Here is a 17,679-nt window from a genome sequence, read left to right on the forward strand (position 1 = left end):
TGGCAGGGGAGTGGTTAGGGGGTGATCAAGCTGGCAGGCAGAAACGGTTATGGGCAATCAAGCAGGTGAGCGGTTGGGAGCCAATCCCGGATTGTGAGAGGGATGTCCCAGACTGGAGAAGGTGAAGGCTGGGCTGAGGGACCCCCCCCCCCCCCCCCCCGCCCAGCCCCAGTGCATGGATTTCGTGCACCGGGCCTCTAGTATAGGATAAAGAAGGAGGAAGAAAGCCCAGAGGGAATAGGAGGACAGTGAGGGAGGAGGGCCTTAGGAGTCATGAGTCACTATAGTAACAGTCTAAGGGAATACTGACTGATCAGAGGGGATATCAAGGCACCAGGATCTGTAGCCTTTATAAGCCAAAAGGAAAAAGAACTCAGTGGCACCCTTCCCCCTCCCCATGTGGGAGTCCATACTGTGGGACTCTTTTCCTCTCCCCACATGGGAGTCTGTACTTGTTCTTCAATAAATCTCCACCTTTTCTATACTATTCTCTGTCCATGGATTCATTCTTCGACTCTGGCAGACAAAGAATCCAGGTTCCAGTCAAAAAATTCCCTATCAACTTTAAAAGTATATTTTAAAGTATATCCCCTGTTGTTTCCTCTGGCTGCCTCAGCATGTTTTGTTTTATTTTATTTTATGAAATATATATTTCTTGATTTCAGAGAGGAAGGGAAAGGGAGAGAAAGAGAGAGAAACATCAATGATGAGAGAGAATTGTCAATTGTCTGCCTCCTGGACACCCCACACTGGGGATGGAGCCCACAACCTGGGCATGTGCCCTGATCTGGAATCAAATTGTGATCTCCTGGATCATGGTAAATGCTCAACCACTGAGCCAAGCCAGCCGGGCCGCCCTAGCATGCTTTAGTTTCGTTTTCACTGAAGAGCCCCACCCTCATCCTGGCTCCTCACCCTGTGTATATTTCTAGTGCAACCCTGAATAAGTTACTGCTGCCTTGTGGTTTGTTGCGGACAGACCATGACTGCAATAATGGTCCCAGAGAAGTCCAGTCCTGGGCCGAGGTGCTGGCTGATCCTGACCTTCACAGTGCTCCTGCAGTGTGTCTGTGTGGCCATGGCTTACTTGTACTTCACCAGTGAGTTGCAGCAGGTCAGTATAACGCATATGGACTCACGGCAGCTGTCAGCACCCTCGTGTTAACTGCCTCTCCTTTGCCTCTCTACTTGCTCCTCTTTGAAAACTTTATAGTGAATGTTTCTTTTCGCTGCCTGAGAGATGTTTTGGTTTTATTTCTGTTGCATTTGTGTGTTGATAATAGTGAGACTATAAAGGACTAGCATTCTGCCTAAGTCTGTAATGCAGTGGTTATAAGCTGAGCTCACATTTTACTGCTCATCCTAAAATAATTGAAAATAAAACTGCCATTCGATGCCTGTGGATGGTTCAGGTACAAATCCAGGTGCATTTGACAGAGAGAGAAAAACAAAGCAGGGCCATTTTAATTTGTGTATTTCTCAACTATATAAAACATTTGGAACTATAAATGCAAAATTGATAAAAAAAAATAAACCAACTCAGCTTCTTACCTTCTTATATATATTTTGACTAATTGTATATTATCAAAAACTGTGAGTTGGAAGGAACTTTGAACACTCACATTTTATAGATGAGACTAGAGACCAGGATGGGTTACAGAAAATGATTGTCAGAGACTAATGTCTGGGCAGCAGAGAGGGTCAGTACTGCCACCTCAAAATCTCTGAGCCAGCAAAGGAGTCTACCCTGCTGACTCAAGCCCTGCCAAGGAGACTGGCTAGTCCTTGCCTAGACAATGCCACCAGCAGCAGGCATGCAAACCCATTTCACAGAACCAAGGGCTTCTGGAACAGAAGAGCAGGCTCCCAGTGCACATATGATTAGCAAGAAGAAAGTCCAAGCCTGAGATGTAGATCTGAAAATCATGAGGTGGTAAGGAGGTGTCATTACTCATTTTTGAAAATACTACAGCACCCCACTTCCCCATGGGTCCAGGTGGCAGAACAAGGTCTGTAGAAACACGTGGGGATGGGGAAGGTGGTAGGGGTTTCCTTTCTGGGTTTCTGTTCTCAAAACTCTATATTTATGCATAAAAACATCTAAAAGGAGAAACACCAAAATGTTGGCCATTGTGATCTCTAGATGGTAAGATTGTGGTAGGGTGCTTTTTTCCTTTTTATTTTTTTACATTTTATAAATTTTCTACAGTGAATGTTATAAAAATATCTATGCTATCCATATATCCACTTTCACACAGACTTAAAGAACATGACATTTTTACAGAGTCTTACGAGAAAACAACCCTACTCAAAACTGCCCCTACACAGTCTGATCTCAACCCTGTAAACAAAAAAGAGATCATGAAAAGCTTTAACTAGGAGGTGGGGTTAGTTAGACGGTTAGGGTGGGGCGCTTTTTTGTTGTTGTAGCTTGTGGTTTTTTTTTTGCTTTTAGAAAAGTGTTCCTTACTTCTCTGTATTTTCTAGGGTGCCTGTGTGTCCTCAATGTCCCTAGGCCTCATTGAATTTGAGGTAACAATAGCGCCACATTAGCTTGTCAACCTCCCTGCCATAGATACCTAGGAACTTCCTCACTTTTCCAGGTTCTTCCTCCCAAACAGAAAGTTTTTCTGAAAAATTTCCAGAGGATGTTCAGAGGCACTGTCAGCAGCTGACCTCTGCTTCTGGCCCCTGCTCCGTATCCAGCCCTCTCAAACTCTACTTCCTTTTATTTATTTTATTTTTCCCCCCCATAACTTCTTTTGATTTTTTACAGAGAGGAAGGGAGAGGGATAGAGAGTTAGAAACATCGATGAGAGAGAAACATCGATCAGCTGCCTCCTACACACCTCCTACTGGAATTGTGCCCTTAAGCAGGGTACATGCCCTTGACTGGAATTGTACCTGGGACCTTTCAGTAGTCCACAGGCCAACGCTCTATCCACTGAGCCAAACCGGGTGGGCTCCACTTCCTTTTAGAGATAACACCGTTTCCTGCTCCCAAGCAGCTCTCAGCTCAGCCTTTCTGCCCTTGACCCAGCTTCCCATGCTCTGCAGCTTCCAACTGCTGGGAAGCAAGAGTTAAAATTGCTCTCTCCCTTCTGTGTCACATACATCTTTTATCCAACGAATTAATAGACATTTGTGAGCCTGTTTTTGTTGTTGTTGTTGTTGTTGTTGTTTGTTTGTTTGTTTTGTTTTTAGTTTCATCAGAGCAGTGCCTGGCCAAGTTCTCGTATTTCTAAACCACATGCGATTGAGTTTCTTCTTTGGAAAGGCTTTTCAGCTTCCACACAAATTGCAGATGCAAATGGAAGTCTACAATAGAAAAGTACAGGGTGGGCAGGGGCAAAGACGAGTCTAATTCCATTGTCAGCTCAGGGGGCCCCAGGGGTCACCTCCACGACATTGCCCAGGAGAATGTTTTACTCTTGTGATTAAATGAAGGAAGAAAGAAAATAAACATTTAAAAGCAAATGAATGCCCTATGCCAGAGTGTGTGGAGGAATGAATTAACTCAGGTTTATGTTTTTGCACTTGAAGGACCTTGGTCAAATGTTCACAGGGTACTTTGTCTGAGTACAGGACTGCATGACTCTGACTGGAACCTCTCATAGACAGTTCAGTCATTTTGATTTGGAATAAGCAGGTTATCCTTAAATGTGAGCCTTCCTTCATGCTCTAGAGTGTGCCTAAGTTCAAGTAGAAGGAAAAAACAAAAAGGCCATTGTACTGGAAAATAACCTTTTAACCTCAATAGTTAAAAATGAAACCAGGCAATAAGAAAACAAGAACCAAAACCAAAAAAAAACCCACCAAAAAACCCATGCAATCTTGCGTGAGTTTCCTGTTTTTGTAACATCAGTATCAGCCTCAAGTACTCTGCATGGTTAGGGATTCATGGACATGTGCATGCTTGTGTGCGTGCGAGCATGTAAGGGCGTCTGTGTATAACATCAAGCAAGGACTTGATAACAATGATCTGGCACTCTAAATGTTTATTCTCAGTCAGGAAGAGGTAATAAATCTTCAAGTCTCTGCAGGTTAATAAATCCCTAGCTAGTGTGGATATTTAATGAGGCAGCATTCAGATTTTTAGTGGCAATGGGATCACACTTGATCATCCAAGGAGAGTAGAATTCACAATAAGTAGAGTGTGCTCAGATGTCCAAAGCTCGGATCAAGAAACAGAACATGAGCTGGCCCCCGAATGATTTGGCTACCGTTTTATTTAGCATCCTTACATTTAAACACACTCTACTGCCCACTTTGTGTCTAGGTGGGTTGCCACCTTTAGAACGGGATCCACTGTGTCAGAACTGAACAGGACCTCAAGATCACTGTAGTGAACCAGCTCAAATCTCAGAGGAAGAACAGACACAGAAGAGAAGCAGACATTTGTTGAGGGACACACAACTAATTGATGGCAGGGCCAGTCAAGGGCATTGTGACTCAGGATGCCTAGCCCACACCTGTGATGTTTCCACCATATCCAACAGCTTACTTTTATTCAAAGGACAAAGGACAGCAGGCCTACTTTAATTCCAAGCCATGAGCTTATCCAAGGTGCCAATTCTCTGAATCTGTCATCAGTTTCTGTAGTTTTAACTTCTAAATGAACAAAAACAAAAAGCACTTGTGCATAATATTGTGTTATATTCCATCTCGTCCTAGATGCAGGACAAGTACTTCAAAACGAGCATTGCTTGCTTCTTAAAGGAAGATGACAACTCTTGGGACTTCAATGATGAGAATTTGAACGATCCTTGCTGGCAAGTAAAGTGGCAGCTGCGACAGTTTGTTAGAAAGGTAGGTGGGCTCTTGGGTGACTTCACCAGCTTTGCATAGAAGGTCGGAGGAGAGGGAATATTTAAGATCATCACATCCAGACTGTTCATTTTGCAAAAGGGGAAACTGAGGCCCTGAGTGCTTAAGTGATTTTCCCTAAATTCTGCAGAAAGGCAGAACAGCACCAAACAGTGGGCCTTAGTCAACTCCCAGTCAGAACAGCACCAAACAGTGGGCCTTAGTCAACTCCCGGTCAGAACAGCACCAAACAGTGGGCCTTAGTCAACTCCCGGTCAGAACAGCACCAAACAGTGGGCCTTAGTCAACTCCCGGTCTATAGTTCATGCCTCTACTCTAGACAGTCTCCCCATCCAGTCTAACCTTTGTATCTCACATCGTGGAAACGGAGGCACAGGCAGAGCAATGTGTTCAAGGTCAGACAACAATGAGGGGTGTGTGTGTTTTTTTACTCAGAATATGAAAGAGGCCAATTATGGTGTTTTATATTCTTCCCACATGTTGATCTCAAAGAGGAAAGGGAAAGGGAAGAGAGATACTTTGAGAAGTTGAAGTTGATATCTCAATTTGCAGTTAGCAAATGACAAATTATAATATTTTCTGTCTATGGAAGTTGCTAAAACAGGATCTTTAGCAGAACCATTATGTTAACTAACAGGTTATTTCATAATTGTTATGTAATTTTACTTTGAGCCATGTGACATGTAAAATTAGGCTTCTTCTCTTGGGCTTTTCCTTCTTGGCAAGAAAGTATTTAGTAATATTTACTTTCAACCTCAGAAAAGTCAGAGGAGGACACAGATATGAAAATACCTTGTAAGGAAGTAAACACCAGGGTTGTTTAAAAAATCCTGGGGACATTCCCAGCATAGAAGGAGGAAGTGTTTTACTGAGAACCAGTGTGGTGCTCAGCCTCACTTCTCATAGAACCAGTGTTTTGTTGGCAGTTAGGGATCTGATTTATAAACCTCAACAGTCCTCTCCATAGAGCTCAGCACAATGCTATTTTTTTTTTGTTTTTGGGGTGTTTTTTTTTTGTTTGTTTTGTTTTTTTTGTTAATCCTCACCTGAGGATATTTTTCCACTGATTTTTAGGGAGTGGAAGGGAGGGGGAGACAGAAAGAAACTTTCATGTGAGAGAGACACATCAATTGCTTGCTTCCTGCACATCCCCCAACCAGGGCTGGGGATTGAGTCTGCAACCCAGGTATTCGACCCAGGACACTTCAGTCTGAGGGCTGACACTCTATCCACTGAGCCAAACCGGCTAGGGCTTATGATGCTATTTCTATGAGAAATGAGATTATTAGATGTCTACCTGGGAGTTCTGCAAACACCTGTACTGGTGGCCGCCCTGGAGGTGTGGCCTGGGCAGGGCACCCACTGCACGCATGAGCAGCTGTGACTTCAGCACTCCAAGTGACAAGGACCAGGAAAGGCCCAGGGTTGGGGAAGGGTCCTGAGGAATCTAGGGATGGGACTCCACAGACCTGGGGTTAAGGGGGTGGTAAACTCACAGGTTTGGGGACTGAGAAGAGGGGCTGGATGCTGGGGCTGGAAGTGGGGAGATAAGAGAAGTGGGGATGGGTTTCCTGCTATTCTTGCTCTCCCATGCTCATGCCCTGCCCCCAGCTAGACTAGAGGAAGCTGGGAGGGTCACAGAGGGGTGGGTAAAAGTGCAGGGGGAAAGAATGTCCCATTTTTTCCAGGGACCATTAATTAAACAGACTATTTCCAGTGAACATCTTATACCCATTACAGATATCATTTCCTTTAATTCTCACAATAGCTCTATGAGGAAGAAATCATTATCTTCTTCCTCTTTTTTAAAACAGTTGAAGAAGTTAAAGTTTACATCAGTTAAGTGACTTGAGAAAAATTTTCCAGAGCTAGCAATTGACATATTTGAATCCAGGCCATACTGTAGTTATTATTGTACTTTGCCTTCCACACTGTAGGAATTACCCTCTCTCCTTCCTGCTGATCCTCCTTCTTCCTTCCCTTCTGTCCCAGAATGACAGGGAGAGAGAGAGAGAGAGAGAGAGAGAGAGAGAGAGAGAGAATTGCTGAGGCCACCTCTCGCTTTCCCCTCCTGTACCAGTGCCCATTGGACTTCAGGCAGTCCCCTGATCACCTGGAATCAGGGCTTGAGGCAGATGCAGAAGCAGAGAGCTTCTGATTTGGGATGGGAGTACAGGGGAAGGGAGTTTCTGGTAGTTGCCAAATTAACAACAGTGACGGGAAAGGAGGGCAGTGATGGGCAAAACTCCCTGGTGACAGAATCAAATGGAGGGGAATTTAGAAGCTGTGGATGAGCCAAGACAAGACCTGTTTAATTCATAGAAAGGCTCAGTGTTTGCTCTTTCTCACAGTTTTTTTCCACTGGTTAGTACAAAGAGGGTGATGCTAGATTTTTAGTAAAGATATGGGAACTTGGTAAAATATCTTTATGTTAAGAATGCCTCAGCCACATTCTCAGAAATGAGAGCAGGACATGGTGTGGCCAGGTCACACCCTGATGAGCTGTGGTTGTCTGTGGGCACCCAGAGAGAGAGGCTTGGGGCTGTCCAATCACTCAAAGCCCCTGGACTCCATTATTCCATTACACAGAGCCCTTTACACACACACACGCGTGCACACACACACACACACACACACTCACACACCATAGAGAAAATGAGGTGACATGTCCGCCACATCCGCCAGCGACGAAGAGGTCTGGGGAGGACTTGGCCGACCTAACTTGGCGGGTGGCTCCTTTCTCCTGTGCTGCTCCAGGTGTGGACTTTCAAAGACTTTATCCAGAAACAGAGGGTTCCCACACAGAGGACCATTTTTTGATCACCACGTGGGGATGGCTGCTTCAATATTTGCCCTGCTTCCTACATTGTCATCTTACGTAGAAATTTCCTGTTAGACATCAGTAAAAAGAGCCATAGACAATCTAGAGTCAGTTTCAAAATTTTAGGGAAATTAACAATCTTTATTCAATACCATTACAGATAAGTTTGGGAACCTATGAGGAAACCATTTCTACAGTTTCAGGTATATTTTTTGTTGTTATTTTAACTTTCTACTCTCCACTTCATGGCAGGGTGAAGGCCTCTCCATCCTCTTTCTTTCTGCTCCATTCACACCTCCTACCTCTGATCAGCTGCTCAAGCTATTGATTCTATTTCCCATTTTGCATTGAGAGCTAGAAAGCTCAGAACCAACCCTGTGGCCTACCTATGGCCAGAACTTTTTTCAGCTGAATCTTATTGGATTTTCCTTTCCCCTCAATTTATTTAATTACTTATTTTTTAACCTTCTCATGTATTGCAAATAAGCCATCTAAATCCTTTCTAGAACTGGCTGAAAGTAAGATAAATAAGAGCCCCATGTTACCCATTCCCTCTGCTTCTGACCACCACAGGCTCCATGCTTTTCCTTAAACAGAAACCCCTCGCTCCCTCATCCCTTTCCCAACAGTCCTCCTACCAACCCACAATTCTCATGCTATGGTCCCCATGCTACAGCCATCTCTCTTCCTGTTCATGATCAGCAGCCTTCTCTTGACCCACACTCCCTTCAGTGCTATTGCCGAGGCTGGCTTCTTTTGTCTCTGGCTGTTCATATAACTGGCTCCATCTCATTCTCCATCCTCATTACCTAATTGTCAGACCTTCCCTGGCCACCTTTGTAAGTAAGTTCCCCTGCACCCTGTTATCTCTATCACACTTACCTCGTTCATTTACATATATATTTATCTCTGTGCCTGATTCCTTACTAGATCAGAGATTCACAAAGACAGAACATGTGTCTGTTTCTCCCATCTCACTATACCTAGTACCTAACCCTGTGCCTCAAACCTAGTAGGTCCCTGCCCTTGTCTGTACCATCTTCAGTGTGTGTGTGTGTGTGTGTGTGTGTGTGTGTGTATTTTGATTGAAACAAAATTCACATAACAAACAATCATTTAAAGAGCACAATTCAGTGGTAGTGAGTGCATTTACAATGTTGTGCCAACACCATCTCTTTCTATATAGAACGTTCTTTTAAAAAATATACTATTATTGTTGAAAGTATTACAAATGTCCTCCATTTCTCCCCTTTGCCCACTCCACCCAGCTCACACCCAAAACCGGGCCTTCACCTCACTGTTGTCTGTGTCCATGGGCTTTGCATATGTGCATATAAGTTCTGTGTGTGTGTGTGTGTGTGTGTGTGTGTGTTATTTGATTGAGGTGAAATTCACATAGCAAGCAACCATTTACAGAGCACAGTTCAGCTCAGCTGGTGTTGCTCAGGGCTTGAGCATCAACCTATGAATCAGGGGGCCATGGTTCGATTTTTGGTCAGGGCACATGCCTGGGTTTCAGGCTTGATCCCCAGTGTGGGGCATGCAGGAGGTAGCAGATCTATGATTCTCTCTCATTGTTGATGTTTCCATCTCTCTCTTCCTCTCCCTTCCTCTTTGAAATCAATGAAAATATATTAAAAATAAATAAATAAAATAAAAAGCACAATTCATTGGTAGTTAGTGCATGTACAATGTTGTACCAAAGCCCTCTCTTTCTACATAGAAGATTCTCCATACATGTTTTTTTATTGAATAAATACATAAATAAAATTACTGGAGTAAATCGACTACTTTTTTGCACCTGGTTCACTATAGCCCCATTTTCACATCCTAATGGCCACGAAGGCCTGAGTACATATACTGGAGCACATCAACCTGGCAGAGAGGACAAGACCTTGTCCCAGGGTCTGAGCATCTGATCATTTCCCCAAAGGCAAAAGTGGTAGTGAGAGTGTTGAGCACCCCAACTGTTCTGATGAGGCACACCAGATCCATAGTCTGCAGTAGATGCGTGCACTATATTCAGTATTGGAAGAAAAATATTCTTTTTTACTCATCCCAATAAAGTATAGAAATCATGTACTTCTCAGTATACCAAGACATAGCCGTGACACCCAAATATTCATATTTGCAAGTTTCCTTCCTGGGAGGTGTTTGCTATAGCCAGTTGGAAATTTCCTCTCTTTAGGATTTGCTTTCAAAGCTTGGCTTTCCCATATCCTTGCAATGACTTCAAATGCAAGGTATTTATAATTGGATTTTGTCATTGAATATTTAAAAACAAAGTGGTAAGGTCTAGGGCAGGCAAAGCATTATGAATTATTTAACAAGGGAGGTTATAAGTAAATGGACACATCAACCTTGAAAGCTGAGCATCCTGAGAATAATATATAAATGACTATGCATCTCCATGCCATGATTGGTCTTCAGTGCCATAGAGATGCCCACCCATCCTGAATAAGTTACAATTAATACAAAATTAGAAGAAATGAGAAGAGATTCTCATGTCCCATTCATTTTCCCCTATGAAATTTTATCACCTCCTCTAACTTTCCTCTTCTATTGGCCTAGATTAAGGTTTACTCTTCTCAGTCCTGGTATAATAGTCTGATTAACTTGCCAGTCTCCAGCCCTCCCATCTTCTATCCATCCAACCTTACTCTGAGAGATAGATTAGCCTAAAACACAAAACATATCTCTTCACTTCCCTGACCAAAACCTTTCAGAGTCTTCCCACACCCTATAAAATCCAAATCTCTTAGCCTGGCACTCAGATCCTCTATACTCTGGCTCATCATTCAAACCTGAAATGGAATTCCTCTCATGCCTTTGTCCCAGGAATGCTGTGTGCACCCTGCGTTGAGCCTCTTCCCATTCTATTGGACCCCAAGCCAGCCCATCTTCACCCTGTCAGATCATTATCCTTGCACTTTCTTGGGCCTGTTTGTTTATAATTCTTTTTTCTTGTCCCTGGAAGAGTGCCTGTCATAGACGTGGTGGGCACTTTGGTTTGTTTAAGTGAATGGAAGGGGCCTTAGCACAAACCCTCCCCTGACCTCAGCTTCCCAATAAGTAGGAATCTTTCCCTCTGAATAGCCATCACGCTTTACTTCTTTTTCTAACATAAATTTGTACTTTCTAATTCACATCTTCCCCCAAAGACTGTTTAAGTCCCTTAAGGATCAGTCAGTGTAATCAGTGATTAATCTTTGTTGCCTCTGTAGGATATAGTGTAGTGCCTTGTGTTTTAAAAACCAATGTGCACACACTTGGGAAGTTTGAACTGATTTTTTAAAGGAGTTGTTTGTTCAATCTGTTTTTAAGTACTTGGATGGTGGTCAATAAGTTATTTGTTTGTTAAGATGTAGTGAATCAGTGATTTAAATGCTCATGTACTGATTATCGCGATCAGTATGTCAATCCATGTTCCTTTAGGGAGGTCAGGGAAGGGGAGGGGAATGACTGTTAGATACCAGCTTATAGCATCTATGGACAATGGTTACCACTGCTACTCCTTTAAGAATCACTAGTAGCTAGCAAATAGGAAAAAATAGAGGTTATGAAATTGGTATCATTCTATATATAACTCAAAATGGAAATTTGCCAATACCTGGTTATTTGTGCACTTTAAATGACTCAGCACAATTACTGCAGGTCCAGTTTTTTGCTTGTTTGGGAACTTTTGGAAAGGGCTATAATCTTCCCTTTGTCATATTCACCGTAATGACTTCTGAGACGCTGATAAATTATAACCCAAGTTACTGCTTATTCTTTCCATATTAGGTACGTTTCAAATTAAACATAACTTGAAGTACACTGATCCTCACACTAAAATGTAGGCTGTTTTTATGAAAAGCCATAGGATCAACTTTGGAAGCCCAGTGTGCGCACAGGGCCTGATTGACGACAGCTGTGAGCAGCAATGTGCGAGGTAGTTGGACAAGTGCTGATGATACGATGTTGTTTCCCTTTTAGAAAAGCAACAAGCTGGTCCTCCGCTAGTAATTGGAAAAGGACTTCAGAGAGTAGCCGCTCACGTAACAGGGAAAACTCGAAGCACGACCGCATTCCCAGTTCCAAGTAAGAGAAACAACAAATATATGGTTTTAAAGGAAGACAATGGAAAACTATGTTCCAAATAATTTATTCTTTTAACTTGTACCTAAAATGTGTATATAGCTACCTACAAAATGCTCAGCAGGAATCAGATCTCAGACTGACTCTCTTCAGAAACAAGATGATAAGACAAATAGCTCAATTACTGCCCTGGCATAACTGGCCGCAGGGAAATGATAACGTGGGAGAATGTTATCGTTGAGTTTCCCATGCCCCCATTTTTGCTTTTTTCTTCTTTAAAGTCATTTCTCTTTCTCACTTTGATCAAATTTTTTTTCTTCCAAGTTCTAAATTCATCATTTGCTTTCACTATGAGTCACTGAGTATTCTTGTGACATTATATTTGTTTGAACTGCAGGAAGTTGCCAATAATTGACTATTTTTTACTTACAAAGTGTTGGTTTCACATAGTTTAACCAAATATGTTAAACCTAATTTTAACTGTCAGAGCAGATGTCCACAGAGTGCTGTAGTTAAGTACAAGGGTATTATAGTCTAAATACCCACGTTGGAATCCCAGCCCTCCTTACCCAGACATATGTTTGAGCAAATTACTTAACCAAACTAAGCTTCAGTTGCTTACACAAAATAGAGATAAACTTTATACAAAGTAGAGACCATCTTTACCTCATAAAAGAGAAACACATGCAAAATGCCTGATGTATTGTAAGTACTCAAGAAGTCGCTTGCATTATTGTGAAAGGTTTTGTCCCAAGGTAAAGAAATTTCAGGCAGTAAATGGGTGAAAGCATTATTGGGGTGTTTTGAGGGGTTTGTTGATTGTTATGGTTTTTTTTTCTAGGTAGTTGCCTTCCTATCATATTCCTGGATTTATGTTTTATAAATAATTAACATGTTTTGCATATGAGTGAGATCATTATTCCCATATTACTGTTTACTGCTCATCAACCAATGTGACAGTTATTTTAAACTCTTGAAAAACTGAATTTTATATCAGTCATGAAGGTGACCCCAAAGTTTAAAGGAATATCATATTTTGCAGGACCTTTTTTCATTCAGTCCCTAGGACTTAGAGGATCTGGAGCTCTTTAAATCTGGGATCTCTTTGCCAAACCTGTGCTCTAGTTGTAGACTAGAGATGCCTTCAGTTGGGATGGTGCCTTTGACTGCTGAGAAAGACCAAGGAGGGAATCCAAAGCGATCCAAAGGAATAGCAAGAAGTTCAGAGCCCTAGGCTGAAGGACGTAGATACGTTTCTCTTAGTTTCCCTATATACCGTTCGTTTGAGCTCACCAGCACAGGAGAGAGGTAGGGGTTCGGGACAGAAGTTCTGCCCTAGAGTAAAGATTGCCGTCTCAGTGAATCATCTCAGAGCTAAGTGTGGCAGCTGTGGCATGGGTGGCAGGCAAGGTACAGAAAAATAAGGCACTCCTAGCACGCCTCAATAATACAGAAGCCTTCAGATTTCACACTGACTAGATTTTAGAATCCTTGTAAGATTAGAGGAGCGAGAAATTTTATATTTGATTGAAATCCTTTGCAGGTACCAACCAAAAATAGGCTAGCGACAGCTGTTGGAAACACCTTGCTTTGCTACAAACTCCCTTTTGTAAACTTTCTTTCTCTCTAACCTTCCTCCAGATGCCAAGGATGAAAACATTTTGGGCCATAAAATAACCTCCTGGGAGTCATCAAGAAGAGGACATTCATTCTTAAGTAATTTGCACCTGAGGAATGGAGAGTTAGTTATCCATCAAACAGGGTTTTATTATATCTATTCCCAAACGTACTTTCGATTTCTGGAACCTGAGAATGATTCAACAGTAGGCGTCAGAAAGAAAAACAAACAAATGGTACAATATATTTACAAAGTCACAGACTATCCTGAACCTATACTGCTGATGAAAAGTGCTAGGAATAGTTGTTGGTCTAAAGATTCACAATATGGACTCTATTCCATCTATCAAGGTGGAATATATGAGCTTCAAGAAAATGACAGAATTTTTGTATCTGTAACGAATGCGCAATTGGTTGACATGGACCAGCAAGCCAGTTATTTTGGGGCCTTTTTAATTGGCTAGATGATCTGCACTTTTGTTTTAATCTTCATGCAAATATGTTTATTTTTACATATATATACATATATACATATATACATATGTATATACTAGAGGCCCAGTGCACGAATTTGTTCACCAGTGGGGTCCCTCAGTCTGGCCTGCGGGATCGGGCTGAAACTGGTTCTCCAACATCCCCCAAGGGGTCCTGGTTTGCAACAGGATGCAGGCCAAGCCGAGGGACCCCACTGGTGCACAATCGAGGCCGAGGAGGGACCGCTGGAGGGCTCCAGGGTATGTCCGGCTCGTCTCACTCAGTCCTGACCAGACCCCAGGAGCAAGTTAACTTACTGGTCTGAGCGTCTGCTCCCTGGTGGTCAGTGCATGTTACAGCGAATGGTCGACTGGTCGACTGTCTGCCCTCTGGTGGTCAGTGCACATCATAGTGAGCAGTTGAGTGGCCTTAGCATATCATTAGGATATTATGCTTTGATTGGTTGAATGGATAACCATATGACTGGACACTTAGCATATTAGGCTTTTATTATATAAGATACATGTGTACATATGTATATATACATGTATATGCATATATGCATATGTAAAAATAAACCTATATATGTATATATGTAAAAATAAACATGTATACATATATACATGTTTATTTTTACATATATACATATGTTTATTTTTACATATATACATATATACACACATATACATATATGTGTATATATGCATGTACATATATATACATGTGTATATATGTATATATGTATATATGTATATATGTATATATGTATATATGTATATATGTAAAAATATATGTATACACAAATATATATATATATCAATTGCTTCCTCACACACCCAGACCAGGGATCAAACCCAAAACCTAGTATGTTCCCTGACCGGGAATTGAACCTGCAACCTTTCTGATAAGCCAGAAGATGCTCTAACCAACCAATCCATCCAGCCAGGGAAACACATTATCCTCACCTGAGGATGTTTTTCCATTGATTTTTTAAAGAGAGTGTGGGGGAGGGAGACAGGGAGAGAGAAACATCAATGTGAGAGAGACACATGGATTGGTTGCCTCTCACATGCTCCCCATCCAGGGTCAGGGATCGAACCCACAACCGAGACAGCTGCAAAGTAGCAACCCTGCATGAGTGTATTTCCATCCACGTTGGCCAAGCTAGTGTCCAGATCGGCAATGCCTGCTGGGAGCTCTACCACCTGGAACATGACATCCAGCCAGATGACCAGATGCCAAGCGACATGACACTGGGGAGTGGGAGGGAGATGACTTCTTCAACACCTTCTTCAGTGAGAGGCGCTGGCAATCATGTGCCCAGGTCAGTGTTTGTAGACCTAGAACCCACAGTCATTGATGAAGTTTGCACTGGTACCTATTGCCAGCTCTTCCAATCTGAGCAGCTCATCACAGGCAAGGAAGATGCTGCCAATACCTATGCCCATGGATGCTACACCATTGACAAGGAAACCATCAACCTCGTCTTGGACCGAATTCAGAAACTAACCAGTGCATAGGTCTTCAGGGCTTATTGGTTTTCCACACCTTGGGTGGCACTGGTTCTGGGTTCATCTCCCTGCTGATGGAACATTTTTCTGTCAATTATGGCAAGAAGTTCAAGCTAGAGTTCTCCATCCACCCAGCCCCACAGGTTTCCACAGCTATAGTTGAGCCCTACAACTCCATCCTCACCACCCACACCACCCGGGGCTCTGATTGTGCCTTTATGGTTGGAAGCAAGGCCATCTACGACATCTATCATAGAAACCTTGAGATTGAGCACCCTATCTATACTAACCTGAATAGGTTGATCAGTCAAATTGTGTTTTCCACCATTTCTTCCCTGAGATTTGATGGAGCCCTGAATGTTGACCCCACTCTGCTGAGATCTGGCTCCAGGTAGCATCTGGGACAGACTAAGTTGTGTGGCTCTAGGACAAGGGACATTTTTCTCTCTCATGCCCGAGCAGCGCAGAGCCCTTCACAGAGCCAAATCTCGGTCTGTTTGGGCCTAAAGAACTCTGCTGACCTCACCCTGATGACTCCCTGAAATCCTACCAGGCCACAAAGGTTTGTGAGCACTTAACATGTGGCAACTAGACCCTGGGACATTTGCTGAGTGGCCTCAGACCCAGCACCGGCACAGATTATCAGTCTGGTGAACACCACTCATTCCTACTCATTGAGAATCTACCTCATGCAACTGGAGTATCTCCAGATGCTCTTTCAATGCCTGAACCTAATCAATGGACACAGACAATAGGGGGTGGGGACATATCATATGTGTGTGTGTGTGTGTGTGTGTGTGTGTGTGTGTGTGTGCGGGGTGAGGGGGAAGGCTCTGGCAGGAATGTGTGGGGAGAGGTCAATGGAGGGAAAATATGTAAAACTTTCAACAATAAAGAATTTTTTTAAAAAAAGAAATGCTGATGCCTGGGCTTCGCCACAGACCTACTGAATCAGAATCTTTGGAGAGGGGCCCAGAATCCTTTTGTGGTGGTGTTGTAATTTCCCCAAGTGATTCTGTTACAGCTAACTGGGCACATATCCACTGGCAGGCAGTTGAAAATCACGAATAGAGTCTCTAAAGTTGAGGAAACTAAATTTCAAAAACTGATTTATAAATTAAGACCCTGAGGAAACAATGTATCAGGTCACCATTATGGTTAGAAACTCAAAAATACAATTCACATGCAACGTTTCAATTGTATAATTTGTTTAAAAATAGGGATGCCTACGTGCTCCATTCTCTGCTTTAGAGATTAAGTTCAAGATACAGGTGGCAACTATGAAATGGATACCTGAGAATGACAATTTTATGGCCAGCTGTTAATTCTTTCCTAAAGGGCATGAGTACTGAATATTGGATCTTTTTGAAAATTAAATAAGATGGAGCTCAGAGAAAATGGCGACCAGCAGGAAGGTAGGGAGGGAGAGAGTGTGAGAGTGCAAGGAAGTGATAGAGGAGTGTGTGGACGTGTGTGGTGTGTGTGTATGAGCTAGGGACAGTTAGATTCTGCAGGTCTTCTAAGGGGCTGCTAAACCGGGCAGTCTTAGGCAGCAGAGTCCCGCTCCCTGCGCGGACACTCCTGGGTGGCCAGCACAGGCACGGCGACCACGCCATCTTGGGAAACAGAGCTGCTTGAGACTAGGATCCTGGCCTCAGCACCACCCAGTCTGATCTCAGACGCATACCAGGACCCTGCAGCCACTGGGGACAGAGACCTGTGACCATAGCTACAGACCTGCGGACACCAAAAGTTCAGAAATCCCAGCGGCAGATCTGTGAGTAACAGAGCCCATCTCCCCTTCCCGCAGGCTCTCAGGCAGTGCCAGAGTAACTAACTGATAGACCCACCCTTGACGGGGCCTCAGCGCTCCAGGAACTTTAGCCTGGAAGTGCACGAGCACCTTGGAACTGATCCCGTGCACTGCCGGCTTCTGAGCCCTGGGCTGGGAGCAAACGCACGAACCCCAGGAACTGAGCCTATGCACACTGCCGGCTTCAGAGCCCTGGGCTGGGAGCAATCGCGCAAATACCGGGAATTTGTCCTGCATATCACGGGCCCAGGGACCCCGATTCTCTGGGCAGGAAGCAGCACCAAGCACCAGTGACTTGACTGTGTTTCTTATAACCTGCGCCTGAGATCCTGATTTCCTGTGCATTCATACTAAGAGCCAGTGATTCCAATTCCTGGTGCAAGGGCACACAGGGACCCTGATTCTCAAGGCAAGGTCGCGCGAAGCAACAGAGACTCTGATACTGGATTCTTGGGGAACTCTGACTCCTGGAGCACGCTAGGGGGCTCTGGTTTTCAACACACTTCAGGGGGGTCTCTGTTTCAGCACGGTACAGGCAG

The 17,679-nt window shown here is 43.4% G+C and overlaps 1 protein-coding gene and 1 pseudogene across 3 annotated transcripts; both read left to right on the forward strand.

The window, feature by feature from the left end:
* Window positions 1-926: 926 nt before the first annotated feature.
* On the forward strand, window positions 927-13,960 carry TNFSF10 (TNF superfamily member 10). Of its 3 annotated transcripts, XM_036349446.1 has the most exons (6): window positions 977-1,114; window positions 4,280-4,566; window positions 4,675-4,809; window positions 7,809-7,851; window positions 11,624-11,728; window positions 13,367-13,960. In XM_036349446.1, exons 2-6 carry the CDS (start codon window positions 4,552-4,554, stop codon window positions 13,804-13,806), a joined length of 738 nt encoding a protein of 245 aa, XP_036205339.1. In that variant the 5' UTR covers window positions 977-1,114; window positions 4,280-4,551; the 3' UTR covers window positions 13,807-13,960. The 3 variants fall into 3 exon arrangements, with proteins under 3 accessions (XP_036205338.1, XP_036205337.1, XP_036205339.1); XM_036349444.1 differs by lacking the exon at window positions 4,280-4,566 and having other exon boundaries at window positions 928-1,114; window positions 13,367-13,958; XM_036349445.1 differs by lacking the exons at window positions 4,280-4,566; window positions 11,624-11,728 and having other exon boundaries at window positions 927-1,114.
* Window positions 13,961-14,620: 660 nt separating this feature from the next.
* On the forward strand, window positions 14,621-16,239 carry LOC118677010 (annotated as a pseudogene).
* The last annotated feature ends 1,440 nt before the right edge of the window (window positions 16,240-17,679 follow it).

This window comes from Myotis myotis, unplaced genomic scaffold (genome assembly GCF_014108235.1).
Source record: "Myotis myotis isolate mMyoMyo1 unplaced genomic scaffold, mMyoMyo1.p scaffold_m19_p_2, whole genome shotgun sequence".
Classification (NCBI taxonomy): domain Eukaryota; kingdom Metazoa; phylum Chordata; class Mammalia; order Chiroptera; family Vespertilionidae; genus Myotis; species Myotis myotis.